Here is a 19,192-nt window from a genome sequence, read left to right on the forward strand (position 1 = left end):
CATGTACAGACTGCATTTGAAAAATAACAGTTAGGGGCAGATTAGCTGGTCCTTTATCACTTTTTATCATCCTCAACTTTATTACTTGGTTTAATAAAGGTTTAATAAATATGGCTGTGCTCTGTGTGCATTACTTGGAACATTTTCTCCAGTACAGAATATTAGAGCCCTCTTTCTGTAACTTGTATAAAACCACCCAATCTACAGTCTCAAGCTTGTATATAGTTACACATCTACTATAGAACATCTAATATCCACATCATTTACAGTGAAGCATACATTATCCCATGTATTTAATATTTTTATGTTTATAAATGATGTTTGAAGAACTGTTTCTTAACTCTATTGTGTACATCTTGGCTCTTCTTGTGCCCCTTTCCCATAGCCCCCATACAGTGGACAAAAGTAGCAGATCAGTGTGGAGGAATCAGTCAGTCCCCAATCGACATTGTAACGCAAAATGCCCATTATGAGGAAAAACTCACCGAATTTTCTTTTGAAGCATATGATCAGACATTTGACTGTTCATTCACTAATAATGGTCATTCAGGTAAGTGTCTTGCTAAAATCATTAAATTGGATAGCACACGCAGATATACAGACTGCCATTCCTCTACTAAAGCTTCTAAAAAAAATTAAAAGGGGTGATGTTGCCATAGCAACCAATCAGATTCCGTCTATCTTTGTCTAGGATGCAATAGAAAAATCATAGACAGAATCTGATTGGTTGCAATGGGCAAAATTTCCTCTTTTCAATTTTCAATTTAAGAAGTTTATGTAACCCTTTAGCCCACATACACTAAGCTGAGGTATTACATGGTGGATTACATGCAGTAGCTCATCCACTGCCCACCAGGGAACCGCCGGGCTCCCCAGCAGCTAGGATCACATACAATGCATAGTATGTGTTCACACCCTGTATCTTATGCAATGCCATGGCAATCTTCTGATACAATCCGATGCGCACAGGACCAGGCATCGGGTCAGATCCGGAGGTAAAACGCATATGATATGGCCATGGCCATGTTGAGAGTCATGGCTAACCCACAATACCATACTCCTCCCTATCTTCCTTGTCTATGTTGAGAGAAGGCTCTGGTGGCCTCTGACTAAGGCTCCTCTCATTCCAATACAGTTTTAATGGTGTGGCAAATGGTACAGCAATGATGCATCTAAAAACACACCGAGGCAGCTTTCTACAGGAGCAAGGAGCTGCAAGGGCATGTCTCTATTTTAAAAAAATTGTAGATTAGCAAATAAACATTGATGTTTACAGATGCTACCTATCGTAAACTCCTTTATATACTGTGTAATAGAGGGTACACACGGTGCTTATAGAAGCAAAATCGAATGGTATTTCTACATTCGATGCATATTCGATCCCAATGCGTGCTCCCTTGTAGTGTAAATCGAATAGAAATATAGTCTTGTCAGGCAAGACTATATGTAGTACAGATCTGTACTGTATAGTCAAATCGAATACATTTTGCGTACCTTTCGATTCAATCCCGATCAAATTGGCACCGTGTGTACCCACTTTAAAGCTTATAAGGAGCATAACACATTTTTTTTCTAAACTTTAATTTCCTAAGTGCTTGCAATAATACAAGTTGTTGATATACACAGGCGCCGAATGATGGTATATCGACATCGGAGTCCTGACTGTTCAAATTCCCAACAGTCAGGATCCGACCCCCACAGAGGGAGAATGGAACCTGTGAGATATTAATGAATTGCAGGGAATGCATTCTTCCATCAGACATGACATGGCATACTTCCATCAGACTGTTTTGTGTCTAAGTTCCAATGTTCATAATTTAATATTATTATTTTATTTACAGTTGAGCTAGAACTACCAGACGATAAAATAAAAATTTATGGGGGAGGACTTACAAGTACTTACACAGCTGCACAGTTTCATTTCCACTGGGGAAATGAAGATATCGTTGGATCCGAGCACAGCATAGATGGAAAAAGATATCCAATAGAGGTAGGACTCACATTATGCAATGTTGGAATACGCTAACTAAAGCATCTTTGCCAGGAGGACTTGCTGAAATACTACTCTGTGCATTGAAGGAGATTTGGGCCATAGCATCATATAAGCCCGCTTGAAGCAAATGCTTCGAAAGCTAACCTTGTGGTTGCCTCTGTGTTTGTGCATATGTGTAACAGATGTAGTTTTACTGGCTGCCAACAGAAGGCAGTGTTTAAGACACACACAATGGGCACTAGACATATCATAGATATATATGTCTAGTGTCTGTGTGACTCTGAAACACTGGCATCTGTTGGCAGCATGTGAAACTATATCTAGTAGCTTTGGAAACATTTGCTTCGAGCAGGCTTACTAGTATATAGGTTATGCATCTGTAAGAGGCCGATGGCAAAGAGTCAAACATAAAAATCACTGTATGCATGCCTAATGTCTCCACTGTAATTAGTTGACATGCCAAAAGCATAGTTGGCAATGATCCTATGTAATGGTGCAGCATAACCTGACATTGTAGCAAAACGCCATGCAGCAAGCAATTGTACATACATTTCCAGTCAGTAGGGGCTAACCCTAACTACGGATGTTTTTTATGAAGTCAAATACTTGGTGTGCGTTGACAGGGTTGGACTGTCCATCTGGTAACTCTGCCAAATGCCCTATTGGGCTCGCTTGGCCGAAAAGCATAGCTGAGCAGCTCTGATTGGCACACAGAGACCCAGTGGCTGCTTGAGAAGTCCCAACTTCTGGAACTCTGCTCAGCTGACCAGCATATGGAGTCCTGGGGGCGTGGGTGCTCTACGAGGCCATGCCCCATGAGCCCTGACCATGTCCACTTTGTATAATGTCAAGGTTGGTTTTATATCCCCAGGCCATCCTGGCTAGGGAGAAAGCCATGTTGTAATTACCATTGTATTTTCACAATGGGTAGGATGTCCAGAACCACATTATTAATTTCAGGTGTTTGTTTTCATTTCCTAAATATCCATAACTTGAAAATCTGATAATCAAGGTCAGTTTTTATAGTGGAAAAAAATAAAATGTCTGCATCAAGGTACAGTACATAACTCCCGATTTGTCTTGAGATTTATATATATAATGTAAATTTGTTAAACCTAAATAATAGTAAATAAGTCATAAAACAGAAACAATATTTACAGTGATTCTGGTCGTGCAAGGTGAAATTATTTGTATTATCAGTATAACCCCCTCCTCATCACTATGCACAGGAATGGGAGGTTCCTGACTAGGTAGCACACCTCTTCTTTATCACTTTCCTCTGTCCATGCTAGCTCATGGAAGTGGGTACAAAATGTACAAGAGGTTGGGATGCAAAATCCAGCATGACAGCCCTGATCACTCCTTTGTCCCCTGTATCAGCAAATGTGTATGCAATAGCCGAAGCAGGGTCCCCTTGCCATTCATATCAGCTGGGTACACACATCATCTGATGCCAGCCTGGCCAACCTATGTCTCTCCAGCTGTTATGAAACACCAGATCCCAGCATGCTTTGCCTTAAATTTTCTATTATGGAATGCTTAAACTGTGGCGGGGCATGCTGGGATGTGTAGTTTTCCCACAGCTGGAGAGCCACTGGTTGGCCAGACCTGGTCTAATGTGTACTGAGATTGACAATGATGTTTCTGCATAGAGTTTTTTTCCTTAGTGGGTGCCCACTATTATTCCTTAGTTATTGTAAATAACACATTATTATATTGTGGTTTGTGGTGTATTGTTCCCACAATAACAAAACTTCACTCTGTTATACAATTTAAATTTTATGCATGTAGATCAGTAGAATACTGGCTTTTAGAAAGTGTGCGTCCTCTCTTTAGATCAGGGTTGCCGACCTTATAATTCTCCTCTCCGGGAGAAGCCCGGAGAGGAGAGTTCCAGCAGCCGCTCAGGGGGCGGGGCTTAAGTGTGATGTCACCAAGCCCCGCCCCATTATGTCAAACTGCCGAATTCACGGATCTCCGTGGAGGGGGCGGGGCTAAAACAACGTGATTGTGTCATTTTAGCTCCGCCCCTTCCTCTGAGTCCCGAGGATTGCGGCATTTTAATGCCGCGATCCGGGGCGCAGGGTGGGTCCCCCCTGAATCCGGGAGGGTTGCCCACCCTTCCGGGGGGCCGGGAGGGGGTCCCGATTTTCGGGAGACTCCCGGCCATTCCGGGAGAGTCGGCAACCCTGCTTTAGATGAACAAATACCACAGTAATTCACTTACACTGTTTTTTCTGTGCTACAGCTTCATATTGTTCACAAAAAGATATCGGAATCCCGTTCCAGTGCCAGTGAGAGTACAACTGAGAGTAAAGAGATTGCTGTACTTGGCTTCTTCTTGGAAGTAAGTGAACATACTGTAATTTCAACTGAGTAAAATTCAGATAAGCTACTGTAAAGAGAAGATCCAAAGTACTAAAAGTACTAGCATATGCTGAGACCCAGGTCTAGGACAGCAATAGTAATGCCCAGTTGTATTAAAATCAGGGGATGATATGTAATAGGATGAGAGATTCAGAGAGTGAGAGATTTGGTAAGACATCTCCAGGGTTTTTTTAAAGCGGTAATCATTATTTACTCTGTAATATCAAACTGGTTTTGCCGTGTAAATGATTGCTGCTTTAAAAAACTGGAGACTTCTTACCAAATCTCTCACTTTCTGATTCTCTCATCCTATAACATTTCACCCATAATTTTCCCTTTAACATATTGCGACTGCTTGTTTGAAAGAGTAAAACAGGCAATCTGAGAACAATGTTACATTATATTTCTGTTCTATATACATAGATTATATTTCTGTTCTATATACTCTATTTGCTAAGATAATAATTATTATTATATATTCTCTTTCAGGAGTCTACAGAACATAATACCAAGTATAACACTTTAATTACTGCTTTAAATCAAATTCCTTTAAAAGGTACAGTGATACACATTTCCTATGAATATATTAATTGAATGCAAGTGACTTAAATGAACAACAAATAGCATTGTTTGATGTTACTATTTCTGATGGCATGAATACAGTGAAAATAACTCAAAAGTCAGTTCAAATGTATACACTACCATTGTACTGCAGTGCTGGGATTTGGAAACGCTATTGTAGCCTATACAACATAAGACAGCTTACTGGCAATTTGTACAACTTACATTATTTAGCATTATGTGTTATATAGTAAGATTCAGGGCGTGGTATAGCTCACAGATAATGTCTAGTTCGACAGTCATTAGGTCAAAAGCAAAAACTTGACATGCACAAGATTGACATTGGCAAAGGGTCAACACAAGCAAAAGGTCGACATGGAAACGGTAGACTCATGGACAGGTCAACTTGGTTTTTTTTGGTTCACCTGAGCATATGGACCCACTTCGATCACCACGCTTTGGGGCAGATGCCTCACTCTGCCACACTTTACCATTCTCAAACTTTGGTTTGTAAAAAGTATATAAAAAAAAATCAAAAAAATCATGTTGACTTTTAAATGTGTCATACTTTTACATGTCAACAATTTGCTTGTGTCGAACTGTTGGGCATGTCGGCCGTTTGCTGTTGACTTTTTGACTGTCGACCTAGACATTCTCCAGTTTCTACCTCTCACCATTTGTTTTTCCGGATGTCCAGGAAACTTGACCCCAATTGATGAGATCAGGAAGTTTGCTTGGAAACTATGAAAAAAAATGTTTTTTTTTTTTTTTACATAATAATGAAAATAAAAATGTAACTAAAAATGGTTCCTGTTTTTTACCCCATGCAGATTTGTTCTCCTTTTCACATCGCATTCTCGTTCGGGGTTATTGCCGGGTCGTTACATCACCGACCCGGGTCGAGGTGCGGTGTGAATGCACCACATCTCATAACCCGAGTCGAGCAACCTGGAAATTCAACCTGGGTTATAAGAATGGTTAAACCTGGGTTGCCCTCTGTATAATTAATGATCTGGGTTTAATCTAAAAGCACCAGACTGGGTTGGACCCAGGTCGAATCCCGGATCAGAGCTGGGTTTGTGATGTGAAAGGGGTTGCTTGCCGCACACTGGAACTCCAGAAAAATAGTACTGTCTATAAGTAAGGAAAGGTTGACATCACAAATTATTGCTTAGGTTTTAAGAGGGAGAGGATGATATGCAGCATGGGTCCTCAAACCGCGGCCCTCCAGATGTTGTGAAACTACAAATCCCAGCATGCCTTGCCACAGTTTTGCTATAAGGGAGTGTTAAAACTGTGGCAAGGTATGCTGGGATTTGTAGTTTCACAACATCTGGAGGGCCGCAGTTTGAGGACCCATGATATGCAGGGTCTAAGTGCTGATTTGTTGTGACTGGACACAGAATTAATGAATTCAGAAGAAAAAAGGCTCAGGTTGGTAGAAAACTGAGCTTACAGCAAAAAAGACCTTGTATACAAACTAAGGTCAGGGCTGGCAGCAGAGAAGCTATAATAATGACTAGGCAATGCTGAGTCGGGTGTGGTATTGGACTCCGACAGTTGGGATCCCGACAGTCATTAGCCTGACATCGGGATCCCGACAGTCATTAGCCCGACGTCGGGATCCCAACTGCCCGTACTCAGACAGCATGGCGAGTGCAAAAAAGCCCCTTGCGGGCACGGTGGCTACGCTACGCGAGCCACCTATTCTATTCTCCCTCTATGGGGTCGTGGACCCCCACGAGGGAAAATAGCGGGTGGCCGTCGGGCACCCGGCTGTTGGCGTTCTGACAGTCAGGATCCCGACGTCGGGTAAATGACTGTTGGGATCCCGACTGTCGGGAACGCGTCCGGCACCCACTGAGTCATAGCATTAGCTACCAGCAAATAAACTATAATGATTAGGCAATGCATGAGTCACGGCTGGTAACAGGCAATAACAACTAGGAAGTGTCAAGTTAGTGCAGGCAGTAGACAAACTAGTAATCCAGAAACAGGCCAGAGTAGGGGCAGGTGAAGGCAGTAAAATCCAAAAGACAAACTACCCTTCAAAATACAAAAATAATTCTTGAGTTTTTCATACTAGTCCAAAATAGAACTAAAGGAAAAATTTAATTTTAAGTGATAATGCCATCATGCAGGAATCTGATTAATTCACCAACTAGCCCTGTTTATATGACCGACTATATTATAGATGTGTAAAAGAAAACTTAATAGAAAATAATCTTTATTTCAGTAATAAAGTTTTTTTTGGCTGTCTTGTATCACAGTTATCACCAGTGTTCAGAGGACAGCAGAGGTACCTGTACTGCTGCTGGTCTTGTATTGCATGGGTAAGCCTTTACCAGAGTGCCACAGCAATACTTGCCAATAACTCTGGTGATAGCCTTATAGGAACTAACCCAATTTTGGATGGAAATGTCTTGAAAATGTTTGATAAATAAAATCCTTACTGTCCAGATGTCTAGTTTGAACACAATGTCAACCATGGAAAAAAATGTGCTTTCATTTTTATGTGCAAATTTGTTTACTTTCTTTACCATTTCCTAACATGATGCTTCTACCTTGTTTTGAATCTTAGACAACAGAACAACTGTACATGGTGTAAAATTGCAAGACCTGATTCCAGACAATCTAAAGGTCTACTATAGATACAATGGCTCATTAACCACTCCTTCTTGTAATGAGACAGTCACCTGGACGGTATTTAGGGATACAATTAAGCTACATAAAACACAGGTACAATGTTTTTAATTAAAATGACCTTTTTCTCTTCAAGGTGCAAAATAGCTACTGTATAACAGTTTTTAAACTATTATAATTCAAAAGCAAAATCACCATTGAGAATCTGTCAGTGATGTGTACAGTAATTCCACATACAGTACAAAATCATCAAAAATATCAACCCATCCACAAAATCTGTGGCTCATGATCAGACTATGGCCCTTATTCTGATCTGTGCGGAAATTCCCGCATTCTTACGGAGCGGTCCGCACGCCACGGTGTTTTTCCGCATGCGGCCATCGTCCGTAGAAACGCCCACGTGTCCTCCGCATTCGGACGGACTCACTCTTTAAGAACAGGGCGTGTTTACGGACGACATACAAAGCATGCGTGTGCGGGAGAAACACTCCGATTCGGCACGGTATTACAGAGTATTACAGAGTATGCTCGGGAATACCGCATCCGAACGGGAGCCAAGCGGTGCTACCGCACGTAAGCGGAGGATTTCCGCCAAACAACCCACTATGAAGTATCTTCTGCAATACATCACATGACCCACTTATTCAATTACCTACCCTCATAAAAAACAGCTTATTTGTATTTGGAATCAATTAGATTCCAATATATCCTTACAAGCATGCCTAACACATGCATTGCACACATTAACCCTTACAGCAATGTAAGTGCAATGGTTTCTATTAAAGCACTGACAAGCGTCCTATTAGTGAGTAATGAGTAAAGGAGTAGATTCTATTGGGTTCAGGTGTTAATGGTTGTAGTCATTAGGCGTACGTTCGCCTACCGCATGAACGAGTGGTGTCCGCAAAGCAATAGTACACTTGTGGACACCGCACATTTCTGCCCTTTTTTCATCGCGTGCATTCGGAGTGGTTTCCGAATGTACGCCCCCCAACATAAGTGTACTCCCCCGTGTCCGCCCATGTTTCCGCCCCGTTTTGCCCACTTTGAAACTACGCCCATGTGTCATTCCGCATGACGCCCATAATACGCCCCTATTTCCCGACTGATAGCGGTGAACAGTTTTGGACGGGATTTGGCCGAACTGGTACCGAGTCAAGGCGTGGCACATGCGCGTAGCGTTCTCCACGCATGCGCAGACGTCATAAAGACGCGATCCGTAAGTACGCGGTAAAGTCCGCATCAATCAGAATAAGGGCCCTGGTTTGCTGGGAAGTGGGTGGGGCCACAGCTCTGTGGGCATAACTATGCAACTCAGGGCCAGTTAGTCCTTAGACACTACAACAATTACCAGTTGTATTGGAGAATTTGTTCCAATATTGCAGTATACAGACCCCAACATGAATCATTATTGTGCATGGTGCAAAATGCAGTTGTAAGATGACCCTTACAGGCCAGTGTAAGTGTTCACCTTGCATTTGCAATAACAGGACCCAGTGGCGCAGAAAGCGAATGTGCAACCACAATGAAAGTGTACTTGTCTTGACTTGAAATGAGTTGCAGGACCTGCCCATTTTATAAATTCTATGGGTAAAGAAACGCATTTTACAGAATACAGGTTGTGATAAAGACAACACAAACTTATCACACCAACAATTTTCTACTTTCTGCTTAATATTTACATTGTTAACTCAATTAGATCAGTAACCTCAGGTCAGAATAATATATATGAAGTTATACATTACCTAGTGGTCTATGAATGTCTGGCAGCTGTTTATTTTTTCAGTCGATATCTGTTAGAACCTTGAAAATCAATGTAACTAAACACTTTCAAACAGTAATGTCAATAGAACCTTTCAAAGCATCCATTTTACAATGAACCAATATTGAGACTTTGGGCCAGGTGTATATTGGCGGTCACCAATGTGCAACATTATGTTAACGCCGATATAAACATAGCAACATATTGAAAGGTGCCATAGTGCCATAATCTATTTACTGAACCATAGTAGTGCCCAAATCTGTAATGAATCATTGTAGTGTACATTGTAGGGCTGCCAGTACACATTATGCCACACAGTGCCCCCAACTCACATTATGCCACACAGTACCCCCAATTCACATTATGCCACACAGTACCCCCAATTCACATTATGCCACACAGTACCCCCAATTTACATTATGACATAAAGTCCCAGTTCATAATATGCCACATTACAGTACCCCCTGGTCATATTGGATCATGTTACAGTGGCTCAGTTCATATTATGCCACACTATAGTGTCTCCATTTCATATTGTGCCCCAGTTCTTATTATGTAACATTATTGTGCCATCAACATTACAATGAGCAGGACCGTTTATGACACATTACATTGACATCCAGTTCAAATTATGCCATAGTACAGGGCCCACTTACCATAAATACATCTACTACACACTCCTCTCATGGAAAATGTAATGTCACACAATTTAGGATGGGCAATGGATCAGAACCAACTGCTTAGCAGGCAAATCTTGGAATTTGGTATACAACTTTCTAACTTGGGTTCAGGCCCCCCCAAGCCCCAGAGCCCCATAGCAATGGCACCCCTTGAACCCACCATGGGTATCACTCTACATAGTTATATACAGGAACTATAAGTCATTTTCACATCCATTGGGATGCAGTAATATGGTCTACAGCGTGATGGTCGACAGTCATTAGGTCGACACCATCAGGTTGACATGGGAAAAGGTCAACATGGGAAAAGGTTGACATGGGAAAAGGTCGAAAGGTCATTAGTTCGACAGGTCATTAGTTCGACAATGTCTAGGTCAACAGTCAAAAGGTCGACATGGGGATTTTCACAGTTTTTTTTAGCCAACATGTGCCGACTGGCAGTATTTCCTGCCCTACCATCCACTAGGGCGTGATGGGAGAATAAAATAGTGTGCCGAGCGTAGCGAGCAATGTGAGGGGATACGGTGCACTTTAAACTGTGTCCATGTCGACTGTGTTGACATTCAGGTAAAAAAAAACCTGTGAAAAACCCCATGTCGACCTTTTAAGTGTCAACCTAGACATTGTCGAACTAATGACCTGGCGAATTAACGACCTGTCGAACTAATGACCTTTCGCCCTATAACCATGTTGACCTTTTCCCATGTTGACCTAATGGTGTCGACCTAATGACTGACGGCCATTATGCTGTACACCAAATGATCCCAACCCATAATATTACTATTTATTTTATATAAGGGATTCAGTAGGTGTTTGCCACTTTTTCAATTAGTTATTAATTCCAAAATGATCAAGACCATTTAGTAATATTTTGGTACTTGTTTCCTAGCACGGCCACAATCGCGGGCATCGTGTGCCTTAACTTTAAGGCACACGATGCCCGCGATGCCCGCGATTTCCCCATAGGCTTCAATGTTAAAATATTTTAACATTGAAGCCTATGCGATGGACCCGATTTATCCACGTCGCTGCGCTCGCCACGCGAGGGGACGCGGATACCTGTCAAGCCCACAAGGGGCGTCCCTCGCGGGCTTGACAGGTATCCGCGTCCCCTCGCGGGGCTCGCTGCGCTTGCCACGCTTCGGGCTCGGTGGCTCGCTACGCTCGCCACACTATATATTCTCAACTCCACGCCGACGTGGATAGTAGGGGAATGAAAAGGTCGGAGGACGCGCACCGCCGCCGCTCGCCACGCTTCGGGTTTGCGTCAATCGTGGGGGTGGCAGCCACAATGGGGGGGCCATTATTTTTTACACACATGCCGGGGCCATAGCCAATGAGAAATGGCCCATATTGGGAAATTTACCTTTTTTTTCTATGTTAAATGTACTCAGTTTCAATGTTAAAATAATTTAACATTGAAGCCTATGGAGACGCGATGGACCCGATTTCTCCATAGGCTTCAATGTTAAATTATTTTAACATTGAAGCCTATGGAGAAATCGGGTACATCGCGTCGGTCGCGTCGTGTGCGTTTTGGTATGCACCCGACGCGATTTTTTCCGACACGACCACCACGATAGAAATCGTGGTGGCCGTGCTAGGAAACAAGTACCAATATTTTAATTTACAATTTACAATGTATACCCTAGAACAGTGGTTCTCAAGCTCGGTCCTCAAGGACCCCCAACAGTGCACATTTTCCAGGTCACCTGGCAGGTGAACAGGTGCACTCATTAGGCACTGACACATTTTAAAAGATCAGAGGTGGAGCTAATTATTTCACCTGTGATTCTGTGTGGAGACCTGGAAAACGTGCACTGTTGGGGGTCCTTGAGGACTGAGGTTGAGAACCACTGCTCTAGAACACCTTTTTTATAAGGGTTCTGATTAAACATTGTTTTATTTCATTTCATATAAATTTAGAAGACTGCCCCAGAAAGCATTTTTCTGACAATTTTGTCCTTGATCTAACATTAATTTGTACATGAAAAAACTCTGGGCGCTCCTTCAAACCAGCGCCATCTCACCTTTGAGATAGACCTTTTGTTGGTTTAATTTATTTTTTCCTTACATTTGTACAATGGAACAGTCAATATTTATTGGCCACACCCCCTCTGGTGGATGACTGAACACCTTAAACATGGTCCTCTTCCACTGGACTCCCAAGGAGGGTTCTTTATGCCTCAGATTGACACTTAATCCATCTTTGTGCTGTTTTGGAAAGGTGATTAATGCCAAGGAAGAACCACAAAATATAAATGATATGCAAATGAGATTAACTGTTTCCTATATGAAGTTATTTTTATGTAATACCATAGTGTACACCTATTTTGCATTAAACTAATTTGATATTAAGGGGCATGGATAGTCGCACGATTGTACTACTGCAGGGGTCCTCAAACTATTTTACTCTGTAACCCCATCAGACAATAATAATAATTACAGGACCCAACAAATTACTGCAGAAGGTCATCACATCAAACGTGTAGTCAGCATACATGGCAGCATTGTGGAGGCACAAAATAATGGGGCAGATGTATTAAGCTTTAACAAGAGATAAATGCTAGGGTGATAAAGAGAGATAAACGTCCAGCCAATCATATCCTAACTGCCATGTTACAGGCTGTGTTTGAAAAAAGTCAGTAAGGAGCTGATTGGCTGCACGTTTATCTCTCTTTATCACCCTTGCATTTATCTCTTGTTAAGGCTTAATACATCTGCCCCACTGTGAGGAGTATGAAATAACAGACAATTAAACAGATATTTCAGACTCCTTGAACCACTGACTGAGTTTAGAGAAGTCATCAGCCTGATGGTCAGCAACACGGAGTCAGGACCCAGGGGCGTAACTATAGAAACGCAGCCCCCGCCACCGCGGGGGGGGCGCTGTGCATGTGGGGGCGCCGGGGGCTGCGGTGCTATAGTTACCCCCCCCAATCCCCCGCAGACTTACGTATCTCGCTGGTCCCGGCGGCTCCGTTCTTCTGATGAGGACCACCACAAAATGGCCGCCCCCATATAGCACACTGTTCTCTGAAACTGTCTGCTGTATGGGGGTGGCCATTTTGTGGTGGTCCTCAGCAGAAGAACGTAGCCGCCGGGACCAGCGCAGCGCGATAGGTAAGACTGCGGGGGAGGAGGTTAGCAGTGGCGACGGGGCGGCCGGGGGGGGGTGCTTGACGGGGCGGCGGGGGGTGGGTATGGGCGCCCCCCCCTAACGGCGGGGGGGCGCCCAAAATTTAGCTACGCCACTGTCAGGACCCCATGCTCAGAAGGTCGAGACCTACTTTGGGGTCAGAACCCACAGTTTCAGAAACGCTGTACTACTGGAACAACATCTAATATAGATGTGTAGACAGCTGGGAAAATGGTTGGAGACGTGAACAATATTATATGAAGCAGCCACAGAGACAGTTCATGGCAGGAGAGCAGTGACAGTGCATGCTGGCAGCGGTCACATGTGAACATGGAGAGGATGTACAGTATTTGGAGGAAATGGGGAAAGGCCACACATTTTTTTGTTTTCATAAAGTTTGTGAGACCTAGGGATTTGGGAACAAATAATTTGAGTTCAATTAATTATTATGTGAAATCGATTTCCTTTAGTGCTTTTGCGGTTAGCCTTCCAGTCAAATTAACAAATTAACAATGCTAAGCCAGGGATTGGTACAAACATTTATTCACAGAGCAGCTCTGATCACCAACCTGAAGATTGTGATAATGTTATATATACTGTATATAATCAATGGCTCACTATGCTTTTGTTTACAGTGCTTTCAATTTCCTATGAAAGTACTTGCTATATACAAATTACTTTATGGAAATAATTAAATACAAGTAATGTAATTGTAAGATGGTTTAATTAGATATTGAGAAACACATGAAACATACTATTTTATATCTCTTTTCTCTCCAGATAGAAGAATTCTACAAAAAGATTAAATACCCTTCTGGTGATGCCATGGCTGAGAATTTCAGACCAACACAGAAATTGAACGGCAGGAGCGTTTTTACATCTGGTGTAGATGCAGTATTGGCACAAAGCGGACATTTGCTGATCTCGTTGATTGCGTTTTATGCAGTGTCTTCATCCTAATCAGTGCATTATGGGAATTTCAGTCTGCATCCAAATTTGATTTTAAGCTATTGTACATTAACATCTGTGGTAAACAGATTGTATGCACTGTGGGCATTAAATACACAAAGACTCTCAATGCATGTGGCTCTATCCACATTCTGGGTTGGTTCTTGCACTGAATTAACTGCTTGATAAATGTAACTTAACTCAGATGTCCATGTGCACAGGTCCTCACATTACTTTTAATAAACTGTGACATAGGGGCCCATTTATAGTCTAGTTTTAGCTATGGTGCTCCAGCCAATCAGCTCACATTGTCATTTTTCAAGCACAACAGTTAGGAGCTAAATGGCTGAGCACCATTTATCATATGCAACAAGTTTTTACATAGCTAGAACCCCCATATGCCCCATAATCTCACCCTCCTTCTGTGTCATATTTTATAATAACCATTGGTACAAACACAATGTACCAGACTGTAATAAACATGTTATATGCACATTATTAAATACAAACATGTTACAGGATGTCATTTTTTTACAATGTACAAATTATGTTTGAAGAGTTTATTTAATTATGTAAGATACAGCATTAGACAAAGCTATACATAAATGATAGAAGTCAATTGTATTTTGTTTATTTATAATCACATTGACAGTAGTATACAATGTTTTCTATTTGATAAAATTATGATACTTCATCTTGTACATCATTTCAAGTAGAAAATGTAAACCCGCTATGAAAAGGTCAAATGCTGTAGCTTTAGACACAAGAAAGATAATACATTTAAAGAGGGATATTACATTTCGGAGACGACTATTTGGAAAAGTGGCACTTTGCCACAATCATTATCGCCAGTTTTTTAAACTCATGCCCAATAGAGGGGCAGAGGTAAATTGGCGATGTTAGAGTACTGTATTCCTGTCAATTGAGATGATGTCAGTAATACATTTTATATATATATATATATATATATATATATATATATATATATATATATATATATAATGAATGAATCATCTGGGCCAACAATGGGTGCGTGAGTAAGATTTTATGATTAGTGTGACTAGAAAAGATAAAAGACCAATGGGAGAGAAACTGGGATCAGGATTTCGGGCTCACACGCACTAGATCAACATGGACAATAGGTTGATACAAGCCAAAAATCGACATGGCAATGGTCAACAATTTCCTTGTCTACCTTTTGCTTGTGTTGACATTTTTCCCATGTTAAGCTTGTGTATGTCGTCCTTTTGGGGTCCACCTAATTACTGTTGATCCACACTCAAAGAGAACTATCATTGTCCATAATAAATATATATCTGCAAGTGTGTTACTGTGTAATTCAGAACAAAGTTTAGGTCCGTAGAAGTAAATAACGGAATTAATGCATCATTATTATAATTCTGAATAGATAAAAGTACAGTATGTTCAATGTAATAGTTTTCATGTGTATACCCCATATAAATGGATACCGATATTGATCTGTTCTAGTGCTATAGTTTTCTTTAATAACTGTGCTCATCACTCGTTCCTAGTGGTATTTTAATGTTCCTAGGACTTTTTGTGCCTTTTTACCCTAAAGCAACACTTGAGTATATTGGCGGGCCAGTATTTATACAGGAAAATACAGTACGTTCTACTGAATATAGGCTACTATCATCAGCGCCTACACCTCTTGCTTCTAAAGTTTTAAAAAGTCCACCCCCCAGCGATAGTGCTTGTGACATTGGGCAAAAAGATTTTGCAAGATCAAGTGGAATGTAAAGCACTGAGGGGAAGATTTATTAAGCTCGGTGAAGTGATAAACGGTCTGGTTTTTATCACCGGCCAATCAGCTCTTACCTGTCATTTTTTAAACCAAGCCTGTAGCTTCACAGGTGGGAGCTGATTGGTCGGTGATAAAAACCAGACAGTTTATCACTTAATAAATCTGCCCCTGAGTAACTATAGTAAGTACTATAAGGAAAGGCTAAATGATACCATAAATGAAATATATTGTGGGGTTTATTTACTAAGATGGGAGTTCTATTGAAGATGGGATGTTGCTATACACAACCAATCAGAATCTGCTTCTTATTTATTTAGCACCTTCTAGAAGATAATAGATAGAATCTGATGTGTTGCCCATAGCAACATCCCATCTCCAATAGAACTCCCATTTTAATAAATTAACCCCGGTGCCACTGAAATCCTGAGGGTACATCTGCCTATTAGACTATCTTGTAACTGGGTCTTTATTTTCATGTAACATAAATACACGTCTGTGCAAGAGCATGCATTTCAAAAAAAGGAAATACAAAATGCTTGTCTAATTTAAACCCAGGTGACATAATAAAATAATAAACCCCAGCTTAATTGTCATTAAATTTACAAAACAACATTTACCTAAATGTGAAGCAGATTTGGAGTTTGGAAAACAAGAGTGACATTCTTGTCCTTAGTAATTGTCCTTCTACTGAGCCTTAGCTTACGTCAATGAAGTCAGAGGGCAGTGTTCACTGTAAAGGTCAGAGTATCATTTAGAATTCCACCTGATAAGTTCCTCACAGCCTTTACAGTGTGTGTAGTGAATCATGCTAATTGAGAGGTGACTGAGCACTGTTAAGGAACAATAAGATCTGACAAACAAGAATTCACATGAAGGTAGATTTTCGATTTAGGAGTGCAGCTAAATATGTAGATTTGTATCCTAATGAAATGACAATAAAGTAATATGCAGACTGAATATTAAGCGCTTCCTGTGCCTAGCATCTCATTATACAATGAATATTGCTGTTACCGATACTGACAAATGATTATATGATACTGTATGGCAAGTAACTGTACTTTTAATAAATTCAGAGAAGATTACAAATTCTATTGGAGTCATGTTACCTTTATTTATTGACTGTTTATGTAAGTTTACTTATTGTTCAAGGAAAATCACATGCAACGTCAACTATAGCTATGTCGCAGTAGTGTACAGCCATAGGTGTGTTGTCAAATCTAGCTCTGTGATGTGACACATTCTTGTAAAAGGTAGACAGTGCTGAAGGTCAACAGGTACAACAGGTTGTCAGGTTCAAATGGTTGACACACATATGGTAGACACAATTTTTTTTTATTATTCAATTTTTTTACAACTTTTTCCACAATTGGAAATAGTAACCTGTGAATGAAGAGTAGCGAGTGGACACGGTACACTAACTGGAGTCACATGTGCTTTAAAATGGTAAATGGCATTCAAATAAAAAAAAAATCTCGCCTCCCCCTACCCCCCTTGTAAATGATCTCCTAATGCATTTTTTATATTACCAACCAACAAGTTTCTATAATCTGGAAACTGTTATATAAATCTGATGTCTATGGTTTATGTACTTTAAGTTCTTAATTGGTACATTACATTAATAGAGTATTTTCTGTGTCGCAGGGCCCCTAAAAGGCCCAGAAGCCCATGCTACCTGTTTGTTCATCCATTGCTGCCAATTATGGTCCACCCAATGATCCGCACCCATAACCAACATGGTCGGGATCTAACAAAATTACATTGGAGGGTTAAACATAATATGCTAATTGGGAAAATCTGAATTGTTGCTGTTGAAGCTGGAGCTGGCATCTGCTCTGTGCATTCAATAATAACAAACTGCATAACTTTTATTTACTAGAATATTTGTTCTGTAAGTGTTCTAGTAAAATCCTGCAATGCAAATTTACGTTTAGATGACTAGTGAACACTTCGCAGCCAATCAAAAATGTCCAAATCCTGTCACAAAAGGCTCACCTTCTAATGATTTTTTCCACTCGTCACCGCTCATCATAAGCACTGTTTAGCCCTGGACTTATTCGGCAGCTGCGATGAATACAGTGTAACAAGGAATCCAGTGTTGAACTGGGGCATTAAGGTCCCACCAGGGAAATGTAGCTGCAGGGGCCCACTGAAGGGGTGTGGTCAACCACTGGTAGGTGTGGTCATCAATGTGAGCAGTGGCGTCACTAGGGTTTGGTGTCACCTGGTGTAGGAATTCATGGGGCCACAAACCCCCCCCCCACACACACACACGTTCTGGGAGATGGAATGCTTGTGCGTGCCGAAGTCGCGCCAAAAATTTAGGGGTGTGGTCTATCATAAGGGGCGTGGCGCCTGTACCATGATTGTATTGTGTACCGGCAGATTTCACATTTTAGCGAACTTTGTAATACCCATTACACATAAAGCCACATGCTGTAATGCCAATTACACATTATGCCGCACACCGTGATGCCAGTTACACATTACGCCCCACACCGCGATGCTAGTTACTCAATACACCTCACTCTGTGATGCTAATTACACATTATGCTGCACACCTTGATGCCCATTACACCCCACACTGTGATGGCAATTACCCAATGCTCCCCACACCGTAATGCCCATTACGCCCCATACCATGATGCCCATTACACCGCACAATGTGATATCTATTAAACATATGCCCCCACGGTGCCAGATATGCCCCCACAGTGCCAGAGACACATATGCCCCCACAGTGCCAGACACATATGCCCCCACAGTGCCAGATACACATATGCCCCACAGTGCCAGATATGCCCCCACAGTGCCAGAGACACATATGCCCCCACAGTGCCAGATATTCTCCCACAGTGCCAAATGCACATATGCCCCCACAGTGCCAGAGACACATATGCCCCACAGTGCCCACTGGTTCTTTATTTGTAGCAGGTTAACAACATGGCAATTCTCAAGTTCAGCATGACAGGTTTTACAGCAGGCAACACATAGGCTTAACAATGCAGGTACACTCCAGAGATCCCTAGCGTAATCAACACTTTCCCCCAGCCTATTGCCCAGCTGCTAAAAGGCATTGGGAACACTGACCCTCTGTTCTGAACAAACATATAATGGGAAACCACAGGGGCTGTTAATTAACCAAACCATTATTCACATCAGATAAAGAAAACCGAAACTGGATATTTCCATATTCATGTCATGTGGAATTATGCTGTCCCTCCCACTACAGGCATATCTGGCCTGGAGCTAATGTCACACACCCTCCCCTCAGTGGTGGATTTCCCATTAGGCAATTGAGGCACGTGCCTAGGGGTGGCACTTGCTGGGGGGGGCG

At 41.6% G+C, this 19,192-nt stretch overlaps 1 protein-coding gene across 1 annotated transcript in view; it reads left to right on the forward strand.

Annotated features, from left to right (window-relative positions):
* CA4 (carbonic anhydrase 4) overlaps window positions 1-16,947 on the forward strand; it is a 37,688-nt gene extending 20,741 nt beyond the window's left edge. Inside the window, exons 3-8 of the mRNA XM_083173734.1 lie at window positions 386-550; window positions 1,842-1,990; window positions 4,242-4,340; window positions 4,850-4,916; window positions 7,503-7,660; window positions 13,926-16,947. Of these exons, the coding sequence (XP_083029860.1) occupies window positions 386-550; window positions 1,842-1,990; window positions 4,242-4,340; window positions 4,850-4,916; window positions 7,503-7,660; window positions 13,926-14,105 (818 nt within the window). The 3' untranslated portion in view covers window positions 14,106-16,947. The remainder of the gene's footprint in view (window positions 1-385; window positions 551-1,841; window positions 1,991-4,241; window positions 4,341-4,849; window positions 4,917-7,502; window positions 7,661-13,925) is intronic.
* The last annotated feature ends 2,245 nt before the right edge of the window (window positions 16,948-19,192 follow it).

This window comes from Crinia signifera, chromosome 2, assembly GCF_055691185.1.
Source record: "Crinia signifera chromosome 2, ASM5569118v1, whole genome shotgun sequence".
Taxonomy (NCBI): Eukaryota; Metazoa; Chordata; class Amphibia; order Anura; family Myobatrachidae; genus Crinia; species Crinia signifera.